The sequence below is a fragment of the Polypterus senegalus genome, chromosome 3 (genome assembly GCF_016835505.1).
Source record: "Polypterus senegalus isolate Bchr_013 chromosome 3, ASM1683550v1, whole genome shotgun sequence".
Classification (NCBI taxonomy): Eukaryota; Metazoa; Chordata; class Cladistia; order Polypteriformes; family Polypteridae; genus Polypterus; species Polypterus senegalus.
In genome coordinates this window covers 37,362,239-37,385,851 of record NC_053156.1, presented here as the reverse complement: position 1 = coordinate 37,385,851, position 23,613 = coordinate 37,362,239, and the positions used below count along the sequence as shown (strand labels likewise).

Below are 23,613 nucleotides of genomic sequence, written 5' to 3'. Positions count from 1 at the left end.
CTCTTCAGAGTAACAATCTGCTAATTCTGCTGTCAAACAAACCCTAGCTCCAGGTATAGTTACCATTAAGATTTTAGTCAAGTTGTATAGCCACCTGATAAGAATACCTAGATGTAACACCTTAATTCAGTAAAGTAATATAACAACATAATGCAGCATTTTCAAATCTTCTTAATTCAGTTCAGGGCTGCATGGGTTTAGGGCCTATCCTGGCAATACTGGGCACAAGGCTGTAAACGATCTTGGACAGGGTGTCATTACATCACAAATAAGTGAGTATAAAATTGTCAAATTAGACCCAAATATCTGGATAAGATATTGGGAAAATGTAGCTATTAGTGAATCTAACAAGCCTGATGGATTGAGTGTTTTTCCATCCTCTATCAAACTTTCTTTTATTCTAATTTTGTGTACCCTATAAGTTCAATGGGTGACAATCCTTATTTAATAAGATACCAGCATTATGTAATAGGTAATAGAGATAAATATAAGAAAATACTCACATGGTAGGGTTTTTCCCCTGTGTGAATGCGGATGTGGCTCTTGAGAGTTTGCAGGTGACGAAAACGTGTGCCACACGTCTCACATGGGTATGGCTTCTCTCCAGTATGAATAAGAACATGAGCTCGTAGGTGAGCTACCTGTGTGCAAATTCAAGAAATGCTGATTATAACACAAGCACGGCCCTTGCACTTATAAGCTCTTACCCATATAACTGACACATAGAAAAGTTTACATTATTTCATAAAATAACACATTCAAACCAATTCAGTTCAATTTAGGGTCACAGGGTCCAGGGCCTAACCTGAAAGCATATGGCACCAACCATTTTAGAGTCTCTCATGCACATATCCACATACAGCCTGTTAGGAAATGTAAAATGAGCTGGCCCTGTGAAGAGTTCCAGTCCATCACAGAGCCTGCTCACTCACGTGGGGACAAATTAGAACCAACAACTGGCCTAACACACAGATTGCTGAAGAAGTATACAGAGACAGCCCACACAGAGACTGAGACAGTCAGAGAATGCGCGAAATCTACACACACTATGACCAGGAGCAGGATTCTAGGACACTGCATCTGTAACAAATGTCCACAAAATTCACTTAAGTTGTACTTTTAAATAACCTTATCTTGTACTTGTTTTGAATGCCTCTTTGTCATTATGATGTAATTTTTCTATACATCTATGTTTATGACAGTAAAATGTCCCAAAATGAAGAACTCATCGATTTCACTGCATACAACTTAACTCTATTCAATCAACTGTGTGAACTGTACAATAAATTTGTTTATCTACGCTTAAGTCTATTGTTATCTATCCTTTGTTTAAGATAAACACAATAGTATCTAGAATGCATTTTTTTTTTTACTTTGATAACTCAATTTCAATTTTGTGTTAACCAATGACATAAAATCTACATTAATTACATTAGAATTCTATTTTGAAATACAATAAAGGAAAAAAATAGCAAGAGTGAATGACTGTGAAATTTACTGCATTCCACAGGCTGGAGAAACTGATAGAAAAACATGACCTACCTGAACAAAGCGGGCTCCACATGTATCACAGCGATAAGGCTTTTCTCCTGAGTGGATGCGTGAGTGAGTCTTGAGATTGGCAGGTCTGTTGAACTGTGCCCCACAGATGCTACAGCGATATGGCTTCTCACCTGAAGGCAGAGTAGGACAAGAGTCAGGAATGTAATCTTCCAGAAAAGTAAACAAAAAACCAAAAAACTTTTATTAGTGGGCCTTTATCTCAAAGGCAAGATACAGCTAGGTTTACTTTATGAACTATCACTGTCACAGATGAACTTTCCTGATGAGTTAAGATTTGTCCAGCTTCCCTGGAATACTCCATTCAGGTTGATATGTTGCCAACCCAAATGGGATTTTGAATTGAATAAAGTTCTAGGGCCTCCCTGTCATTGCAAAGTTGTACTAGACATGCACCTGAAAGTCAACAGGATGTCCATGAGAGACTGTGACACCCATGAAGGTCCAGAGTAAACTTCAGAGACTGGCCTCTTCTGGTCACATGACTTCAAGATTTGGTACAAAAAGTAGATTTTGGAAGAGGGTAGCAGTTCCCTAACAGTCACAACGCTTGACACATTCCCTCAAAGGTACTTTGGGATTTTCTTTTCTTTTTCTTCAGGAGCTTAACACTCACGTTTTTTTTTTTTTATTAGGGTGCCATACTCTGAGGATTTTACTTTGGACAATTTGCCAAGCACAAGAATACGAGGTATGTCTATTAAATAATGAGACTGTGATTCCACCTAGTAAACAAAGCAGTCAGAACCGGTTAGAACTGCATGCATGGTGACCTTGGACATGTCTGAACCTGCATGACAAGCAGCAACACTCAATGACATTCAGTTGATTGTGAGTCGCCATTTAGTTTGGTTGTGTTTTCTGTAGTGTTTAAAAGTTGAACAACGTGTCAATTTGAAATTTTTAGTAAAATTGCACAAAACACCAACAGAATGTTTTCAAATGCTTACTACAGCTTATGAGAATGACTGCCTGTCTCGTGCGCGTGTGTTTGAGTGGCACAAAAGATTCAGTGAGGGACGTGAGAATGTCGAAGATGATGAACACCCTGGATCAAGAATGAAAAAAGCTCATCAAAGCAAGTCAAAATTCAAAGCCATGCTCATTGTGTTTTTCGATATCAAGGGTGTAATTTTAGAAGAATGGATTCCAGAAGGTACAGCAGTTAACCAGGATTATTATAAGGAAGTTTTGATAAAGCTAAGAGAAAAAGTCAGAAAAAAACAGCTGCAACTGTGGGAAAATGGTTTCATTCTTTACCAGGACAATGTGCCTGCTCACTTTCTGTAAAGCAGTTTTTGACCAACAAGCACATTACCACACTTGAATATCCTCCATATTTGCCCAATTTAGTACCGTGCGACTTTTATCTTTTCCCAAAAGTTAAATTAGTGCTTAAAGGGACACATTTTGAATCAGTTGATACTGTAAAGAAGAAAACAGCAGATGTGTTAAAACAGCTGACAGAAATTGATTTGCTCCATGCCTTTGACCAGTGAAAAACAAGACTGCAGCAATGTATTAGTGCAAATGGGGAGTATATTGAGCATATGACAAGCATTAAATTTATAATACATATAAATAAAGGTGAGTTATTTAATCAGTCTAGTTATTTAATAAACACACCTCGTATGTAACCATAGACAGAATTCTGCAGCACCTTTTACATTACATCAGCCTGTTAAAACAAGCATCAGGGACAAGGCAGGAACAATCCTGGGAAAGAGTGCCAATCCATTGCTGAGTGAACACACACACACACACACACACACTGGTTCTTAATGTTGACATCCTACCTGCATGCACAATTTTCTGAGTTGACGGGCTGCTACTGTGGCAAAAAGAAGAGCAGCAACTGTCACACTTGGGCTGGTCATTGTCGCCATTACATTGCAGTAAATGTCGGTGCTGGGCATCCTGCTTTGTGAAGTGTCCCTGGCATATTGTACAAGTCATGGCAACACCTAGAATAAAATGCCATTAGGATTAGTGTTAATGGTTTTTAAACATATTATTCCTACTAACACATTACATTTCACACTATGGCTATTTAGGTAAAACCTTTATGAAATGCAATGACAAATGAAAAGTACACTTAATCCATATTTATACAACTAGAGTATTGGAAGATGAAGTGACTTGCTTGGAGTCAAACAAAGAATCAGTGGTGGGGACTGAACTGATAACGTTGGGGTATAGTCCTATAATGAAAACACTACACTGCTATTTAAATTAGTTCAGTATGGGACATGAATTAATGACCCTGACATTTTGAATTTCATGCTTTACATAGATGATAAAAATGTAAAGATAATTTTACTGCTTTACCAATTCCCATTCTATTCAAATTATTATTATATGGTACTCTTCGCTGATGCAGACAGAGTTAAAGATGCCACGAGGATGGATAGGTTTAGAAATGAGTACATTTGAGGATCAGCTCAAGTTGGACGGTTGGGAGAGGCGAGATTGCGTTGGTTTGGACATGTGCAGAGGAGAGATGCTGAGTATATTGGGAAAATTATGTTAAGGATAGAGCTGCCAGGAAAGAGGAAAAGAGGAAGGCCTAAAAGGAGGTTTATGGATGTAGTGAGAGAGGACATGCAGGTGACGGGTGTAGCAGAACAAGATGCAGAGGACAGAAAGATATGGAAGAAGATGATCTGCTGTGACAACCTCCTAACAGGGGCAGCTGAAAGAAGAAGAAGACTCTTCACTAAAGCAGACTCAAAGGATATGCACAAATCCATAACAACAACGCAATAACAACACATCGTTAAACCATTATTGAAGAAGACATGCAAGAAATATATTCTAGTGAATAAAGCACTAAAAAGTCTAGGTATTTACAACATAGCATAATGGGTTAGTATGCTACTGTTTGCTGGAGCAAAAGTAAAATAAACATTAAATGCACAAAAATATATCTATGTCTAAAGCTCCATTCTAGCTGCAAAGTTACCTTAATTGTGAAGAAAATAAAAAAAAAATCAGAAAACCTTGATTATGTTTTGCATTTAATTGTCAATAGTGATAAGCAAACCCTCCCGAGATAGCTTCACCATGAGATTGTCAAAATCATAGAAATGCTTGGGATCTGCAGAACTCTCTGAAATGCTTTGAAGCCAATGGGGAAGGCGGAACTGAACTAGCTTTGAGTAGATTATAATGGTGCAATGGTCTTAAATGTCTCTGAGAGCATAAGTAGTGTCTGCCAACTACGCTGGACTGATTATTCTGGCTACAAATATGTCCTGTGCTGTGAGGCAGCAGTGCTAACTAGTGCCTCAAACAACAAAATACAACAAATAACCACAGATTAGATATAAGTAAATAAAATACAGATTAATATGCTCACAGAGTTCCAATCTAAGGTACCTGTTAATCATGCCACAAAGTGGTCTCCTGTGTTTCCTAGAGAGGGGAGGATCCTTTAAGGCTTGTCTTGATTCTGGAACATGGCTAATTATGTATGCAAACTAGCCATGTGCCACTGGATGCCACAGAGATCAGTGTTATATATCTGGTGGCAGTACTCATAATATTCTCACTGTATTCTGATAATGTACCCCTCAAATGAAAAAAAACAAGATTTTCCTTTGTTATAAACAAATGTGAGGTGGAAATCCTGGAGTACTTGTCAGGTTGTGACATCAGGCATGCATGAAACAGATCTGCAACAATCTTAGAGTATCTATGTGTGACAGTTCTGCACATGGTTAACAAAACATACTTAACATTTTGATGGGCCATAATTGCTTTTATTATAAAATCTATAAAATACTTCATCTTCTGTGAATATCCCGAAGAAAAATTCACCACTAAAGGAGCTGCAGCTTTCAAAAATCTGTTGGTTAATTTGCATTAATGTGTGTCTTTCTTCTAGAGATCAGAATTGTAAAAAATCAAGTTTATTTTTAACCTGCTGTTTTTGAGTTTGTTTACATGATGAATTTGAATGCAGGGCCTTAAGTCAGAACATGGGTAAAAAAAGCATTATACACTCAGTGGCTGCCTTTTTAGGTTCACTTATCTAGAACTCCTTTTACCTTCAAAAAAACTTTCCAAAGTATGATTTCAAAGAAGTCCCTGCTGATGTGATATCACCGGTTCTCTCATATTGCTAGCTACAAACATCACACTGTTGGATTGAGACCTGAGGACAGTTCAGGGCATTGGAGTAAATCAAAGGTACTGTTTATCTAACCATCTTGAGATGATTCAACCATGGTGGCATGGCATAGCACTGTACCCGTCTGATAGTTTTCAGGTGAAAACCAGTAGACAAGTCCAGCAGAAAAGTCTATGACACTCAATTGGAAGTAAAATTCCTAAAATATGCCAAGAAAGCATTTCCCCACACCATTACACCACCACTAGCAGTCTGTACCCCTGATACAAGGTAGTATGGATTCATGGACTAATGCTATTTATGTCACATTTTGCCTGTGGCACCTGTATGTCACAAATTAAATGGAAAATTTCAGATAATGTGACTTTTTCCCCATCTTAAGTCATCCTGTTTTGGTGATCACATGTCCACTATAACCTCATTTTCATGTTCTTAGCTAAAAAGAGACAAACCTGGTATGTTCTTCTGTAGATGTAGCCTATCCATGTCTAGATATAGCAGGTTATGTGTTCAGAGGTGCACTTCAGCACAGTAAAACCATTTAGATTATACTTTTTGGACATTCTAATGTTTGAACAAATAACAACCAAACCTCCTGACAATATCTGCAATACTACATAAAGTATATACTGAGTTCTTGCCAGATGATTAGTTGTTTGGTGCAGCAGGTTATTTTAGTTTCTAATCAGATAGATTAAATAAAATGGGCAAAGTGTGTATAAAAAGAAATTGTGGCTAATCTTCATGTTCCACTGAAAATGCAAGTGACACACACTTTATTCAAACTGCATTGCTATTCATGCTGAAATGTTTAGACAGACAGACATATAGCACACTGTACCGGACGTGCAGCGAGAGGCTGCAGAAGACAAGTCAGGAAGGTCCTCCTCAGGGTGGCTGGCCATGATGTGATGAAATAGCTGAGAGACCTGCTCAAAGCTTTGCAGACAAACGTTACACTGAACGTACCGAGGGATAAGCCTAAGGAGAAAGAGTTCAGTTACTGAACCAAGCAATATAATATAGCAAGGAGATATCCACAAGATAAATAGTCTGAACCCTTTCAGATGAAGCTCAGCTTTGTACTCACCTCACTGATTGACTCATCTCATCTTTGTCTCCCGCCTCCTGGGCAGAGTGGTCAGATGATGGGCATCTCTCTGGGCTCCTAGGGGTATGACCCAGCTCTGGATCATCTCCCTCCAGTTTCTTGTCGCCTTCCTCCTCCTCCTCCTCTTCCTCTTCCTCCTCATCTTTCACAGCTGATCTCCGGCATAGAGGGTTCAACACTATATATTTGTACTTTTTCCAATTACAGGCTTTGGGGTCTGGGTTTGGACGGGCCTCTGTCTGCGCCTGCCCCAAATAAGAAGTAAACCAAGTATCCATCAGACACACTCATGCAGATCACCACTCTCTTTATACTTCTGAGTAGAATAAAGCATTGAATGTGATAAACAGCATTCAAAAAGTCTTTGCAGCTTTTTAAATAAGAGACTCTTTTCAGTGCAATGACTCCTTATCTCCCTAGAATTAATTAGACAATTGTCTTCATGTGCCAAACCAGCGTGCTAACTGGAAGATACACAGGGGACACTTAACTATATGCCCTTGCAACCAAAACCGACTTCTTCTCAACCCAGAGAAACAGCTATTCTGCTTTAAGGTTCTACTGTATTAATGAATGCCTCCCTCAAAATGATTTTAAGGTCCTTTACATAATGACTAAACCTAAAATGAATACATTCATGATATGCAGAAAAAAACACACTACTTGGGAAGAACTTTCCACAGACATGAGAAAGATAAGCAAACTATACACAGATAGTCTTCAAACTGGGTGTCAGTTCATGACACCATGTGAGACAGTAGTGCTAACCAATTCATGTCAAAGCCATTCTCAGATTTTTGTATACTTTAAATATTACTTTAAACGTGTATTAAATAGTAATAGAGCTTAAGTGTACAATACAAGCATACGGTATGCCGTCTGGTTGTGTTCGATAAGGTACTGAACTTTAAAATCCTAGCCTGCTGGTTCAGTCTACAACTTTGACATATTGCATGAACTTACGCTCAATTTTTAAAGTCCAGAATTTAAGTCTGCTGTACATTTGTGATCTCAAAGGCGACTTAGATAAAAGAGTCAACTAAATAAATACATGTAAGCAGTGTTGAGCGCCCGGCTGACCTCTTGCATGGCATTGCACAGTCAGATTAATGATCTGCAGAGATGGCAAGGGACGAGCAGGCAGGTGTGAAAATACTTTAGAAGCAGGATCACAAGTGGGACAGGTGCAGAGCGGGATACAGTATTGCCGATCACTCGATGTTGAACAAGCTAATAGCGGGGATGAGGCGTAGCAGAGTTCACAAGCAAAGAGTATAGGGAGGTGGGCTTTCGAGAGGGGGCTGTACATGGTAATAGCGGGGATGGAGCGGCAAGTTCACAAGACAAGAGGATGTGGAGGTGGGCAGGCGAGAGGAGAACTGATAAAATAATAAAACAAAAAAGACTAGTGGAACCAGCCGGTCAGATGTCAGAAAAAGGGCATCAGGAAGTGATGTCTCTGTTCTTAGTGTCAGTGCAGTCTGTGTAGCATACAGCAGCTCTCTTCTTGTTCAGTACATAGCAAAAAAATATATATATGCATATGGGCACTTTCTCATTCACTACCACCTTCGCTAATCATTCTTGAGGCAGATTGAAGACTTAAGTGTCAGCTTAAATGAAAAATGAAAGAAAACGTACTAAGTAATTGCAACACAAAATCTAACCTAATCAGTTTTAACGCGAAAAGATGCCAACGAAATAAGAGAAGCAGTGGGCCACTAGGGTGGAGAAAAAAAGAGATGTTCAGGATGCACTAAGTGAATCAACCTCTGAGCAAACGAATGCTAAATGTACACAGAAAGAGTATGAAAACTAGGAATGCTCAAGTCAAGTGTATTCACTGCACGTTTTTGTGCAGTACGCCATTACTGGTATATATATATATATATATATATATATATATATATATATATATATATATATATATATATATATATATACACAGTTGTTTAAGCATTAGGTGTGTTCTGTGTGTAAAAATCCTTGTAGCACTCACTGTGGTTCCAGCTAAAGTGACTCCCTCTGCCATTTTTATATTTGCTCATACTGAGGGTTTTGTTAAAGTGACCCCATCCGGCGTTCTTATATTTGCTCATATTTGGACCTGTGTCCATATTGCAAAAAGTGTGCAGAAACCCTTGCAGCACACACTGTGTCCTGAGCAAAAGCTTTGTCACTGAAATGCTAAGGGTTTTGTTAAAGTGACCCATCTGCCATTCCTTTTTTTGTTCATATCTTGCCCTACCGTAGTGCAGGTGTGCATTGAATATCCAACAGGCTCCCACTTTCCCACTCAAAAGTCTTATTCATAGGAACTTTTAATTTTTTCCAAACGTTTTACCAACATGAGTAAAAAAAGTGTTCAGAAAACAATGCTGCTCAGTTATTTCAGAAAAGAGACGCCACAAACTAATGAAGGTGCGGCATCAACTCCTAATATGCAATTTCAGACAAAGACATTGCAGAGGCTGGTCCATCAAGGGAAATCTCCTCAGCACACACTCTGCCAATTGATAAATCTAAGAACCACTTATCCAGCATAAACAAACAATAGTTTACAGATTTTGATTGGCTAATGGCCAAAACAAAATGGTATAAGGTGCTCATTGTACATGAAATATTCAAACAAACACCCCCCAAGGAGGGAGTTACCTTGGGTAAATGTGCCATGCACAAGAATTCGAAAAGAAAGCTTGCTGGACCATGAAAAAAGTAAAACGCACATTGAGTCTTCTGCTGACCTTTTAGGAAAGCGTGTACTTGAGCAAACTGGAATCGGTCAAATTGAAAGATCTGTATCTGTGTTAAATAACTTACAGAGAGATGCCTTTGTGGAAGCTTTAAGATCCATGTATTGGTTGGCAAAAAATGAGTTGCCACATACAACGTTGTTTGAAAAGCTGTTGGAACACTGTAAAGAAATGGGTTGTTCCTTTTTACAACATCTCAATGTTGGTAAAAATGCACATTACACCTCTGAAAGAACAATGCAAGAGCTGTGGATGTCTTAGCATCAGAAATAAAGTCTAACACACTGAAAAATATACACGCTGAACATTTTTTCAGTATTCTGTGTGATGAAACCACAGACATCTCAGTTGTAAAACAATTAATTATTTACATTAAATATGTTTGCCAGGTCACTAAAGAGGTCAGAATTAGTTATGTATCAACCCGCAATATGATTTATGGCAAAGCAGAGACTATAACCAACACACTGAGTGAGACTACGAACACTCTAGGCTTGAAAACTGCTAATCTGGTTGGACTAGGGTCAGATGGAGCGGCTGTTATGATTGGGAAACAGAAAGGTGTGGCAAAACTGCTTAAAGATAAAACATCAGGACTCTTGTTTAACTGCCACTGTGTAAACCACCAATTGGCCCTTGCAAGTGCCCAAGCAGCAGCTGCTGTACCTTATTTAACAAAACTGAACAACATCTTAAGGCAGCTGTTCTATTTCATCCAAAATTCTTCAGTTAGTATGGCTGGTTTAACAGAAATCCAAAATATTCTGAACATTCCCCAGACTGAGCTGAAAATGGCCAGTGAAACTAGATGGCTGTCTCATGACTCTGCAGTACAGTCACTACGACAGTGTATGAGGAGTGTTATAGCTGTGCTGGAAAGAGAGGCCACTGAATGAAATGGCATCACAGCTGAAGGATTAAGCAGATGTATTAAAACGTACAATTTTGTTTCCTCTCTGAAGATGCTGCAGACATATTACCTTTGTTGTCCAACTTATCTAAGGCTTGGCAAAGCAAGATGTCAGTCTTACTGAAATTGAGCCAATTTTGCTCCCCACAAAATTGTCCATCATGGAGTTGAAAGACACTCCTGGGAGATATTTTCAAAGCCTTCATCATTGTTCGGCAGAAGAATGGTCAGATCTCTGCATTGTTTATACAAAGAGTGATGTAATGCCATTCAAAACTGCAATATACAATAAAGTTGTCAAGCACCTAGATGCAAGATTCCCTGACATGCCAATTATTGCCAGCTTTTCAAAAATTTTCAATGCAGAAATTCATGATTCAAGTGAGTCTGCTGAAATTCTTTTCGATCATTACTCCAAAGTGGTAGCCCTCCAATTAAAAAATTTGAACGTAGCAGGCAAGAATGGACAGTTGCGTCAAAAATAATAAGAAGTCAATCATACAAAGACTTCAGTCCAGAACAGATTTTACTAAAAATTACAACAACATCAGAGCTCACAGTCATTTCCAAATTTAGCCAAACTAGCTCATATTGGGCTAGTGATCTCAGTGAGCACAGCTGATTGTGAAAGGGGGTTTTCTGCCCTTAAAAGGATCAAGACATGTCTGAGAAATCGCATGAATCAAAGCATGCTAAATAATCTCATACTGATCTCCTTGGAGGGCCCAAATCCTGGGGACTTTGATTATGGGAAAGCTGCAGACAACTGGGCCTCTAGGAAGAAAAGAAGAATAAATATTTAACTGAAGACACCTTCTGCATATGCAAGTTGGCTTTGAAGAATATTTTATTTTTTTTCATTAGGCTTCCCATACTTTTTTTTCATTGTTTTCACTTTTCTTCCCGACAATGACAATACTTGTGCCTCTTGGTTTATGTCATGACGATTGTTATTTAAAATTTTTGTTAGGGTTGCAGGATCCTGAATTTGATACTTCTTAAATTTAATAAAAAATATTCTGGTACAAGTGTCAAACCTTAAAAAAGAAGTCATACTGAGCATTGGAAAATAATTAATAATAATTAACTAATAAAAATAGTGCACATTTAATTTTCCTCACCACCAAATTTCCCTGTCCTGCCCCACCCGGCTGGAAAAAATTTCTGCGGAGAACACTGTGTAAGCATGTAAAAAAGCACATCAAAAGCCAGAGAAGAATTCCTCCAGAAAGTAGTGTGGATTAGGGTGTATTGTCAAGAGAATATATTCTAATTATCTTTACCTGGCGAATTATTGAGGCCTGCTCAATATCTTATGAGGGTTGCCAATAAATATTTTGCAACACTTTGTTCACTGCAGTTACCATTAACAGGAAATATCTGCAGTTTTTTCAGTATTTAATCTGAACCATGTTGCCTGCTATTTTAGCACTGTGGAACAATCCAGTTCTCTGTGTATGCAGCGTTGGCACTCAAGAGGGGTCTGTCTGGTCATATGCATTTAGACAATGAGTGGTTACTGAATTTCATGAGAAGGGATTACTAATGGACATTCACAGTGGATATAAAATATGTAACCTTAGTTTTCTTTGTTTGGGTGCCTCTCCCTTCACACTCCATCCCAGTGGTCTCCCAGGAAATGTAATTAGAAAGCAACTGTTTTAGCCAGTCAAACAAAGAAGATTTCTGTGAGGATCTCTCTTTTTGCTGTGAGTTCATTCCAATTAAGCTCTACTACAAAAATGTGAGAAGGCAGTACTGTTAATCAAATGTGTAGGCACAGTAGGCACAAAGCCTGCTAGTTCAGTACTTGTTTAAGAGAAATTGTGTTCCCTGGGAATCCTTAATAGAAGTATTACAAAGCAGGATGACCAAGAGACCATAAAACATAACACTGCCAAGTTTGCTTAATACCAATCAGGAAATGTCAGGGGCCAGGGCCTATCCTGACAGCACTAGACACAAGGCAGGAAAAAGCCAAGACTGCAAACCACAGACGCATGGAGATGTGCAGACTCCACACCGGCAATGACCAGGTACTGGATTCACTGTACCACCCTGTGGAGCATAATAGGTAAAGGGAGTCAGGCAATTTATTCAAGTTAAACTCCACAATGAAATGAAATGAAATTAAATGTGAACTGCAGCTTTCAAGATGCAGGTTTGGATGACATAGTTTTAAAACCATCCAGAGCAAAAAATAAGAGGCTTAATTCTGATAGGATTTCAATAACAAATCAGAATTAACCTCTAGTCTGTCTTCCATCTTCTAATATACACTCCAAAGGGGGTTCTTCTCACAATGCTGTGGTAACCGTTCATATGTTTTTCATTTCTTTATTTAGCTAACACTTTTATGTAAAACAGTTTACAAATCACAAGTGCACAACACACATTTCCAGAATTACAAGTTGCACCACGACAAACCCGGAATCTAGTAAGATACCTCACATACAGTTTTTTAGAGTATTTTTCCAGTATCTGAAACTTTTAGACAAGTAGTTCTTGAATCTTTGAACACTAGACTAGACTCAAGTGGCTGTGGCACTCTTCCAGTAATACAAGTTTGACAGCCATTATATATACACAGTAAGGGCTGAAACATTTCACATGGTTGAGCTCTTTTCTGTCCTTCATTTTTCCAAGGTAAAATTCTTATAATACAGTGTCGCATTTGTTACTGACTGACCTTCATTTTCAACTATGTTCTCCAGCGTTGTTTTGAATTTTTATCATACTTTTATTTAAACACATAGAGGTACTTGTTATTTCCTTTTTTTTGTAAAGAAATGAATTTGAAATTGTTATGATCACTGCTGCCCCTATCTACCGGCTGAGTCAGAGTGCCCTGCTATCTTCTCTTTGTTGTCATATTTAAGTAAAGATTGTTATTTTTTCAATTTGCAGCTGTTTTAGAGATTTACCTGACTGCATTTAATCTATCCGTGTCAGGCCCAAGGTAAAGAAGGACTTCCACGGTGGCCATATTTCATTTTTTGCAGGGCGGGACATAATTGTAAGTGCTGTTGGTAAGAGAAGGTGGCCAAGGGAGTAATAAAGTAACATGAGAACTTGCTTTATCCAACTAAGAGTTGCAGCGGTGTATATAGTTTACCCAGCAGCATTGGTGGTAAGGTGGTAACCAGCCCAGAATGCGGCAGCTGTCCAACTCATGGTTTATTCACCAACTTACTCACATTCACTCACACTCAAGTTATAGTTATCCATTAACCTAACTTGTAAGAATGTGGCAGGAAAGGCAGAGTACCCAAGAATATGTAAACTCTGCACAGACAGCATTTAACTCCTGTGTAGTTCTTCTTCTAATTCCAAATTTAAATGCTCAAAGCAATAAATATCACTCCTTTCTGTTTATATAATAAATTACATTGTTGCCAGAATCATGTGGAAAAGTTGTATTCTATACTCAGTGCCAACAAATACAGCAATAAAGGTGTATCAATCTGAAGACCTAAATTTGTTTTGTTAAATATTTAGTTTTATGATGCCTGAAATTGAAACACAACAAAAATATACAAGAAAACAGACACATTTTACAAACTGACAACCCACAACCCTACTTAGAAAAACTGATTTTTCTTGAGGGCAGCAGCCAATGTAAGTGTTGTGAGTGGCCTACAGTTACCATATCTGGAAGTCACAGCAGATATGTGAGTTCCCTCTGTCCCTCCCTCCCTCCTTCCATCCATCCACTCATCCACCTACTTTCATATAAGTTATTTCCAACTCAGAGTCATTGCCAGCAAGTGCTTTCTCCAGCAATATTTGGTAAAAGGCAGAGAGTAAACCTAAAGTTTGTAGCACCAGCCAAATTTACTTCTCCATTAATTCACATATGCATCTCTGGGATATTGGAGGTAAAAAGTTAACCACCCTAGATCAAGACCTATGTGGAGAACATACAAACCGCAAACACAGAGTGGACTGGCCAGGAATTCAACCTGGGTTTCTGTGGCTGTGAGGCAGTATTACTAAAAAGTACATTATTATGCAGTGTTTTTAGTGCCATGAAACATTAACAAATTGGCCTGGAAAAGTAAAGTTTAGGCTATGTGATACGATATGATAGGACAGGACATTGAACTTTAAACAACAGGGTTATTAGCTTACTCCCCACTTACGACTGTGACAATGAGCAAATCACTTACTCTGCTTATGTTCCTACTGTAAAAAAATGAAAACAGTTTTAATATGTCCTAATCTTTTATATCAGTTATAGCTGAAATTGGATCACTAGCTTCAGATGTATTACAGTGTACTACTGTATATTTTAAGACTACAATATTGCCTCCCAGGCGGCGAAGGTGACCATAGAAGCCCAGAGTGGCTACCCCTCTGTAACATGACATAGACTTTATTAAGACAGTGTCTGGTGTGGATCTCTGCAAATGATAGGTAGTCTAATGGCAAAAAAGGTTCCAAGTTTGAATAAGTGGATGGACTGTAATTTGAGCTGTGAGCAGAAATGCAGTGTTGGCATGTGGTGATTTCAGGTGTTGGAATGTCAGTCCACCTGGGAAAGGGAGAAGCTGTTGTTATAGCAAGGGTGAGTGGGGACAACAAGGGTTTGCTTTGTTTTTTAATTAGTTGCACATGATGATACTGCCATATCTCTTTTATATTTGTACTAAATAAAATAATTACAGTTTACATGTTAACTAATTTGGCCTTTATTATGTTTGTATAAAGGTGGTACAAAGAGATGCCCCCTTTAAAAGTACATTCTACTGTATATATAATACTTTATATTCTTACACATGACAGGAGATAGACATATAAGATCTAACGGAAAACTGACAAACAGACCAGCAATACAGTCTTTACTGCACCACTTAAAATTCTAAAATCTTTTTTCATAAGCACTTTCATGTAATCTCTTTATCCCTGTTCAATTTTACATTCATGATGGCGAGATGTATACTCTAAACAACTGTTGACTTTCTGCGGTAGATGATGAAATATTGAGAAAGATGCTAACAAATCTTAAAAATGCCCATCATGCCCATCATTAACCTAGTCAGTTACAACAAATAGACTAGCTGTGGGGAAATATTTCTTATGAAAATATTTAAAAAATATTATACTGTATATCATAATCATTGCATTATACATTATATATAGTCCTGAATCTTTCATTTATGTAATACTTTATTTGACTACAACTTTATGTTCTATGTTGTCGGTGATGCAAGTGAATTAAACTTCAGGGATTAATAAAGTGCTAACAATCTAGCTATTTTCATAAAGTAACCCAACATGCCAGGCTCAAATACTGCATTTCCACACTCTGTATGTGTACAAAAGAAAAGACCAAATCATGGTCGAATGTTTAGGCATTTCTAATAAACCAGTGACCAAAGCTGTGTCTGTGCTCTTCTTGTTGGGCACCTGTAAGTACTACAGTCAAGCAATCTCCTTCTACATTTTACAGTATGACCAAGAGATGACCTCATGTGATGCTACTACTGTGTCAGTGCCGAAGCCAGACCAATATCAACAATTTGCTATTTGGGTGATATTATTTGTTACAATTGTAGCTTGCAGGCCAAAAGGAAGAGTGGAAAATGCACAAATGTTAATGCATCTATCTATTTTATCAGCATGCAGTATTATATGTTTGCAGAATGGTATAATGGCAAAAGGATTAGCCTAATTGTCTCATGGATCCAGCATTCTGGATTAAAATCTTGCACCGGGTCATTGTCTGTGTAGAGTCTGTGCATGTTCCGTGTCTGCTTAATGGTTTGTTTTAGTTTTTCTAGCTTATCACCAAAGACATGTTTTAGGTTAGCTGACAATTTCCAAATTAGCCCTTTGAAAGTGTAGATGGATGTGTGCATTAATAGACCCTATGCTGTAAAGATAAGCTCCAGTCCCCAGCAACCCTCATCTGGATTAAGTGGGTTTGAGAATGTTATGTTATCATTTACTTAGTTTAGACCAGCAGAAGATTCTATTAAACTTCCCATGGAATGCAATAAAGCAAGCACTTAAAACAAAACAGAGAAATTTCGAGAACCACTTTTTACTTTCACAGCTTCAAGTGACAATTCAACAAGTGAACTCCTGAACACACTTTTAGATTAGAGGGTTGTAGGAAACTACTGCCTATCCTGGAAGCATAGGACATAAGGCATAAACCAAACTCTGGTTAAATGACAGGCCATAGAAGAGCACACCGATTCACAATGTGCCAAATTATGAATCATCAATTAATTTATTGTCTCTGCATTTAGGATGTGATTGGAAACCAAAGTGCACAAAAAAAAACTCAGGTGGTCATAGGGCAAAAATGAAAATTTTACACAAACAATAAATTGGATCAAATTCATGTCAATATTGAAATGCTATTGTTGCAATTAAAAAAATATACAGTATATACTCACTGCCTGACTTCCACAGATGCTGGCCTCAGAAGGAGAGTTGGGATGACAGCCAGAACGGGATGGGCTATCAGGGGTTGGCAAGGGTGATACGGATAGCTCCCTGCTCCCAGAAGCCTCTGCTTCAATTTTCACTTCATCTTGGTGGGCTTGGCATGACTCTTGCTGCCCATCATGCTTCTTTGCAATATCCTTAAAGCCACTGTGATCCATGGTTGCTTCTGATGTTTGGCTATGGTGAAATGGAGAGGGAGGGGATTATATCAATTATAATTTAAACAATTATAATTATTTTTTCTCCAAGAAAGAATGACATCCATAATCTGATACTTTCCAAAAAGGCAAAAGTCACATTTAATACTACAAATGGAGGTAAAAACGATGGTAAAGCATTTGGACCAATATGTTAACTCATACTAGCATTCAAAATTTTTGAATCACCCAAAAATTTTCACATTTGTGATAGAAATTGATAATTTTTTGTACTAAGTTATCAATTAATTGACTTAAAAATATAGTCAGTATGTTACTAATGTTGAAAATTTCTGCTTGAAATGACTCATTTAAAATGTATTATTCACATATTACTGTTAAGTCCTATTTCCAGTGGCCATTGCTCCAATTTCCTAATTGTAAACTCTTATATCTTACTTTTAATTAATCATGTTTAAACACCAATTGGTTATTACAGAAATATTTGTAATTGTGTTAGAATAGCTGAAACTTGCCATTCTGACTAAAAAAGTAAGTGTAAATTGTCTTTCCTTGAGTTGCAAGATACTGTCATTCCTAATGTTCAATTCTGGATCCAAACACGGCAAAAATAAAACAACTTTCTCAAGAAACACACCAGTAAAAGATTGTCAAGAAACTAAAGATTTCATATGTCCACTATTGTCATGAGAGAAGAAGGCAAACTGGATCTAACCGGGATAGAAAACGTAGCAGAAGGCCCAGATAAACAACTGGTCAAGAGGATGCATACATCAGAGCATGTGGTTTGAGAAACAGATGCCTTACACATTAAGGGCATTTCAGGTCCTCAGTTATCTGCTTCCTTAAATAGTACGTGTCACATACCAGTGCCATTAGCAACAGTGAAAAAGAAAAATAATTGTTCACCATAGTCTCCATGAACACCATAAAGAAAAACTTTTCTGTGTTACTCAAATAAAATGTTTTGTTCTTGCTTGTGTATTTCCCTGTATATGACTTGAGGTGCTCATCATAAACATAAAGTGTCACACAGATGCAACCCATTTAATTTTGTAAACAAGAGGCAGAGACATCTTAACTTGCTGCCTGGAAAGCTTTAAAAATACAGTAATTTTCTTGGGTGGCCTAAGGCTTCTGCACAGTACTATACATGTATCATATTTGTGCTTACGTACATAAAGCAAGGATAAAGAAAATGGAATACAGGCAGGCAGTGTGGTGCATTGGTTAAGGCTTTCAACTTCAATCCTTGAGGTTGTGGGTTCAAATCCAACCATTGACACTGTGTGGCCCTGAGCAAGTCACTTCACCTCAGGACAGCATGGAGGAAACTCAACTGAACATCTTTGACCTATTCATTGTCCCGGCAAATTCTCATCAAGGTAACCTCTCATGAGTGATGGTGTGCCAGTTTGTTGTCTGATTTAACAACTCTGGACTGCTATTTATGGGGAACCCTAAAGTATATTGTATATCGTAGAAAACCAGCTATACTGGCCGCACTCTAAAAAAGAAATTGAAATGGTATGCGCAACTGTTTCACTGGACACTTTGGCCAACGTTGTTCAAGCAGTAGTTCACTGTAATCAGAACTGTTTGGATGCTCGTGGTAACCATTATGAGCACCTGTTGTAAATGCAGAAGTAAAAAGTGACTGAAATTCATCCCTTGATATCTGTATAAATTGAATATTGCAACTTTAAGGTTTTTCTTTTGTTGAAGTGTGTGTACATTTTTGGCTCCCTTTGTGTGTGTGTGTGTGTATATATATATATATATATATATATATATATATATATATATATATATATATATAAACTGCTCATAAAATTAAAGGAACACATTGAAAACACATCAGATCTCAATGGGAAAAAATCATGCTGGATATCATAGTGATATGGACTGGGTAATGTGTTAGGAACGAAAGGATGCCACATCGTTTGATGGAAATGAAAATTATCAACCTACAGAGGGCTGAATTCAAAGACATCCCGAAAAGTGAAAAAATGATGCGGCAGGCTAGTCCATCTTGCCGAAATTTCATTGCAGCCACTCAAAATCATACTCAGTAGTATGTATGGCCCCACGTGCTTGTATGCATGCCTGACAACGTCGGTTTAGGGGGCATGTTCCTAATGAGACGATGAATGGTGTCCTGGGGGATCTCCTCCCACATCTGGACCAGGGCATTACTGAGCTCCTGGAAAGTCTGAGGTGCGTGCACACACATCCACACATGCAAACACACACACAGTGCCTGGGTCTCAAGAATGTCACGTACTGACAAAAAAACTAAGCTTTGACTGATCCCTACTTGAAATAATGTCCTTTGTCATTACTCATGACTTCTTGCCAGTTTCATAATTTCTGAACACCCAGTTTAGTGTATACTTCACTGAGAAAAAGTACTATGTGAATACTGAGCACATAAATGCGTATGAATCTATGCTCCTTTAAAACTCTCTGCCAATAAAAAGCACCAAACTCTTCAGTCATCTTCTTTGGTACAAATTAATTGATGCAATTTTCATGACTAACTAACATAATGCACACTGCCAGGTCAACAACAGCAGGGTTTCAAACTACCAGACAAGATGGTGTGGTCTATGGCCGGCTTATCAACCCGGCCAATACCCCCAGGCCGCCAGGTGGAGCTCTCCCTGCAGCATGGAGGTGCCCCGGATACCAGCAGGGAATCATGGACAATGGAGTTTTCCCCTACAGCCCTGCTGGATACCACAGGGGCCAACGGAGGATGCTGCAGGGAGGCCCAGAGAGTCATATGTGCCCTATAACTCGGAAGCACATCCTAGACAAAGCGAAAGGGGAAGTGACGTACTTCCGGGATGAAGAAGAGGACTTTTTATCTGACCCGGAAGTGATAGGAAGTCACATGGACTGAAGGATTGGAAACACTTCCGGGTCAGGCAATATAAAGGACTGTGGGAAATCCCCAGACGGGAGCTGAGCTGGGTGGCAGGGTGGCAACACGTCTGGGAGAGAGAAGGATTATTGTTATTGTGGATTTGTTTATTATTTATGAGAATTGTGGAGTGGAGGGTGCTTTGTGCAAATTTTTATTATAAAATAAATAATTATTGGACATTTATCTGGTGTCTGGCACGTAGTTTGAGGGTTCAAGGGAGCGATAGCGCCCCCTTTCTGTCACAATGGTTATATTGGCTAAGTACTTAATTAAAAAAAACATGTGAGATTAACAACATGGTCTCCTCTTGAAAATAAACAATGAGAATTACAATATGAATAAAGCCTTATGTAATCAGTAAATCTCAAATTCACACCTTTCCAGCACTCTCAGTGCCTTGACAGGGTTTTGAAAATGCAAAGCTTCTTGCTGAGCAGTACCCTGTATCTCTGAGAGGGGCATGTTCTCTCCAAGGTTTTTTATAGTAGAGCTGTTCTGGAGCAAGGTCTTGGAGGGCACAGATGAAGTTGGGACTCTGGAAGACAAGGGTGTCAAAGACGGACCCCAGCAATATACTCCTCTACCTAGCAGCACCTCTGAATGCGCAGAAGCACACAGTACTGAAGAGGTGTAATCCAACAAGCGGGACCTGGGATGGGTAGTGGCTCTGAAAGAAAAAAGAAATTAAAAAGAGAAAAAGTTGATCATTTACATGTTCCAAAGGCATTACTTTTAACTAACTAATGAAAGCACTGAGATTTAGGTTACAGTGATTTTCTTTCACTGATTACACCTATAGTAGGGTGCAGAAGGTAAGGAGGAAATCACCCATCAACTATTCTACTTAGTAAACTACATGAAGTGTGAAAGGTATCTGGCAGAGTGAGAGAGAAGAAATTTACCTTAATCAAGTTAGTAAGTTGTAGAGTATCCAGCCCAAAGTGGCTAAGACATTAAAGACTATAAAGCACAAGGTTTCTAGTTCAAGCTCTACAGATGATCATTTCTGTAACTCTTGAGTATTTCAATTAATCTGCCAGTGTTGAAATTTTATCACTAGTACTACAGAATTTTGATTTGTAACCGATTTTTGATAAAATGATTTGGTCAATAACAAGATATAGTGTAAAATGTTAGGAAGTGTACAAAAAGGGCGAGGCAGAGCTATTTGACCTAGGGCAAAATACTTTCTTAGTGTTTTTTTCTCCTAGCAGTGCATAAGTACATTAATACATTATGGACTGTTCCTTGCCAGTTAGATATTACCTGGACTGAATGAAGGCACGACAGGCATCTGCTACATGCTCCATCTGCAGATAGGTGGCAGCAGCCAGTACAGCTCCCACAGTGTCCAGAGTAAGAGGCAGCCGTGACGTGTACATAAATTCCAAAAGCAGGGTCACTCCACGGACATCCAGTGTATCTGGGAGAGTGAGAACGCTGAGACCCGCAGAACCACAATGTGAGAACAGAGAATAGAAGAAGCCACTGAGGAAAAAAGAGGAGAGGGTAAAGAAATCAGTCGCCACACAGTGAATGCGTTAGTCCCTCATTACTTTCTACCCAAATCATAAAATGTTTTGCAAAAGGATTGGAGAGCTTGGCTACCTGCATGCAATGAGGACAGCTCGGTGGGCCAGTAGTTGGGTGTTACCCACCAGCAGGGTGGCATCTGTCAGTATTTCCCGATGGCGAAGTTCATTCAGATTGAGTAGGACATCATTTGAGTGGCGGGTGAACTCCTTCACATATCCCTCCACTGGTAAAGAATCATCATGATGGTACCTCTTGGTGTAACCCCCTATTGCTGTGGAGGAGTGGCATTTCTCCAGGTAGCCCTCAGCTGCTGTCACAGCCCCGGACATCTCTTTAAGGTATGTCTCCACAGCAGCAGTGCCTAACACACTCATGTTTCTACGGAAGCAAAACAGATTAAATTTGTTCCCATTTTAAGCATAATTCTTGAATTGCTAGCTTGCAGAACCATGCACGCATTACCCTGTCTGCCTAATATAATCATACTTATTTTCCAGCATAGCAACAATCATATGAACTTTAAGAACATAAGAAATAAGAAGAGATAATGCAGTTCATCGACCTTTGTTGTTTGGCTTAAAGTCATAAATGATAAAACATACCAATATATTAGCTTCAGCAACATCGTTTGTCCATTTGAACCAAAAGACAGAACCAGTTTTGCTTCCTAGTTTTCTGTTCCAATGTACTCCACCTTAATTTCCCCCAGTATCTGACCTCACACATAATAAGTAGTGTTGCTGCCTCAAAGATCCAGCATCATGTGTTCAAGACTCACATGTTCTTCCTAAAGCTATGCAGGTTAGGTGAACTGAAAATTGAAAGTTATGTGAGTGTGAGTAGACCCTGTGATGGAGTGGCATCCAGAGCTTTTTCCTGCCTTGGATATAGTGCAGCAGGAATAGGCCCAGCCCTCCGTAATCCTGAACTGGATTAATGGGGTGGAGAATGTGACAACATTGGATTTACATTAATGTACAGGGCACCTTTCTCTATATATTCTGGAAATTCCCACAGTTGTTGTTCTTTGTGATTCAATTTCTTCTATGCTTTCCTCCATCTTTTCTATCCCTATTCTTTGCTCTCCTATTACTCTACTTCTGTTAGATTTCTCTAGTCTCTCTCTTTCTCTACACTACCAGTGCATTATCTCTTTGGCCGCAACAGCAGCCAAATGTCTAATAATTTCCCAATGGAAGAATTCTGAATTTGCCACTTCACTGTCTGGAAGTCCTCTTTTTAATTTATTAGAATTGTCTGCTATGTGGATTAATGGGGGACCTGCAAATACTATTAAGCACTACCTCCCGGATTAAATCATGTCCGACAGTGTACCCCCGATTTCAATTTCACACTATTCTATTAAATCTCTTTGTTCAGCTGGGCGTGTGGGTCTCTGGGGCTTGTCAGTGATCTGTGTTTTATAAATTCTACTTTAATCCACTTTCTTAAATAGCTCTGGGGTGGGGTGAGTTTGGAGTGGTCACTGGTGGGAAGATTTTCTTCACATTTTATACATGAAAATGTCATGTTTCTTTTTTTTCCAACTTTTTATTGACTATTTGTTTTTGAAATCAATAAAATAACTGAACACAAAAAAAACCATTTGACTTACAGTACAAAACAAAAGACAGTACAACTGTTCCTATCGACTTTCGACAGCTGGAACACAAGTAGGTTAAGTGACTTACTCTGGGACACACAATGCATCAGTGGCAGGAGTTCAACCACCTGCCTTTGAGTTTAAAGTCCAATGCCTCAGTTTTTGAAGTACATGGAGTGTCAAGTATGTCAATTATTCACTCCATCCTTTGGTCATATGATAGATGCAAAGTTACAAAGAGAGAGAAGGAAAGAAGGGATGCAAAGACCCGTTGTGAACTTTCTGGAAATTTCACCATTCTGTGAGTGTTGGAATGGATGGGCTGGTATCCCGTCTAAGATCTAAGAAGGGGTTTTGCGGGGAATGGACTTCCCTATTTTGAGGAGCTTCCATATGGCCTGTGCAATGCCGTGGCACGGGAAGCTTTCCTGGTTCCACTATAAAAGGAAGCCAGAAGAAATA

At 38.7% G+C, this 23,613-nt stretch overlaps 1 protein-coding gene across 2 annotated transcripts in view; it reads right to left on the bottom strand.

The window, feature by feature from the left end:
* bcl6b (BCL6B transcription repressor) overlaps positions 1–23,613 on the bottom strand; it is a 54,265-nt gene that overhangs the window by 7,780 nt on the left and 22,872 nt on the right. For both annotated transcript variants that reach the window (XM_039746960.1, XM_039746961.1), the window contains exons 3-11: positions 21,621–21,926; positions 21,279–21,500; positions 20,389–20,679; positions 16,874–17,102; positions 6,783–7,048; positions 6,534–6,673; positions 3,357–3,524; positions 1,543–1,673; positions 504–641 (exon numbers count right to left, since the gene is read on the bottom strand). In XM_039746960.1, coding sequence (XP_039602894.1) covers positions 504–641; positions 1,543–1,673; positions 3,357–3,524; positions 6,534–6,673; positions 6,783–7,048; positions 16,874–17,102; positions 20,389–20,679; positions 21,279–21,500; positions 21,621–21,922 — 1,887 coding nt within the window. In that variant the 5' untranslated portion in view covers positions 21,923–21,926. The remainder of the gene's footprint in view (positions 1–503; positions 642–1,542; positions 1,674–3,356; positions 3,525–6,533; positions 6,674–6,782; positions 7,049–16,873; positions 17,103–20,388; positions 20,680–21,278; positions 21,501–21,620; positions 21,927–23,613) is intronic.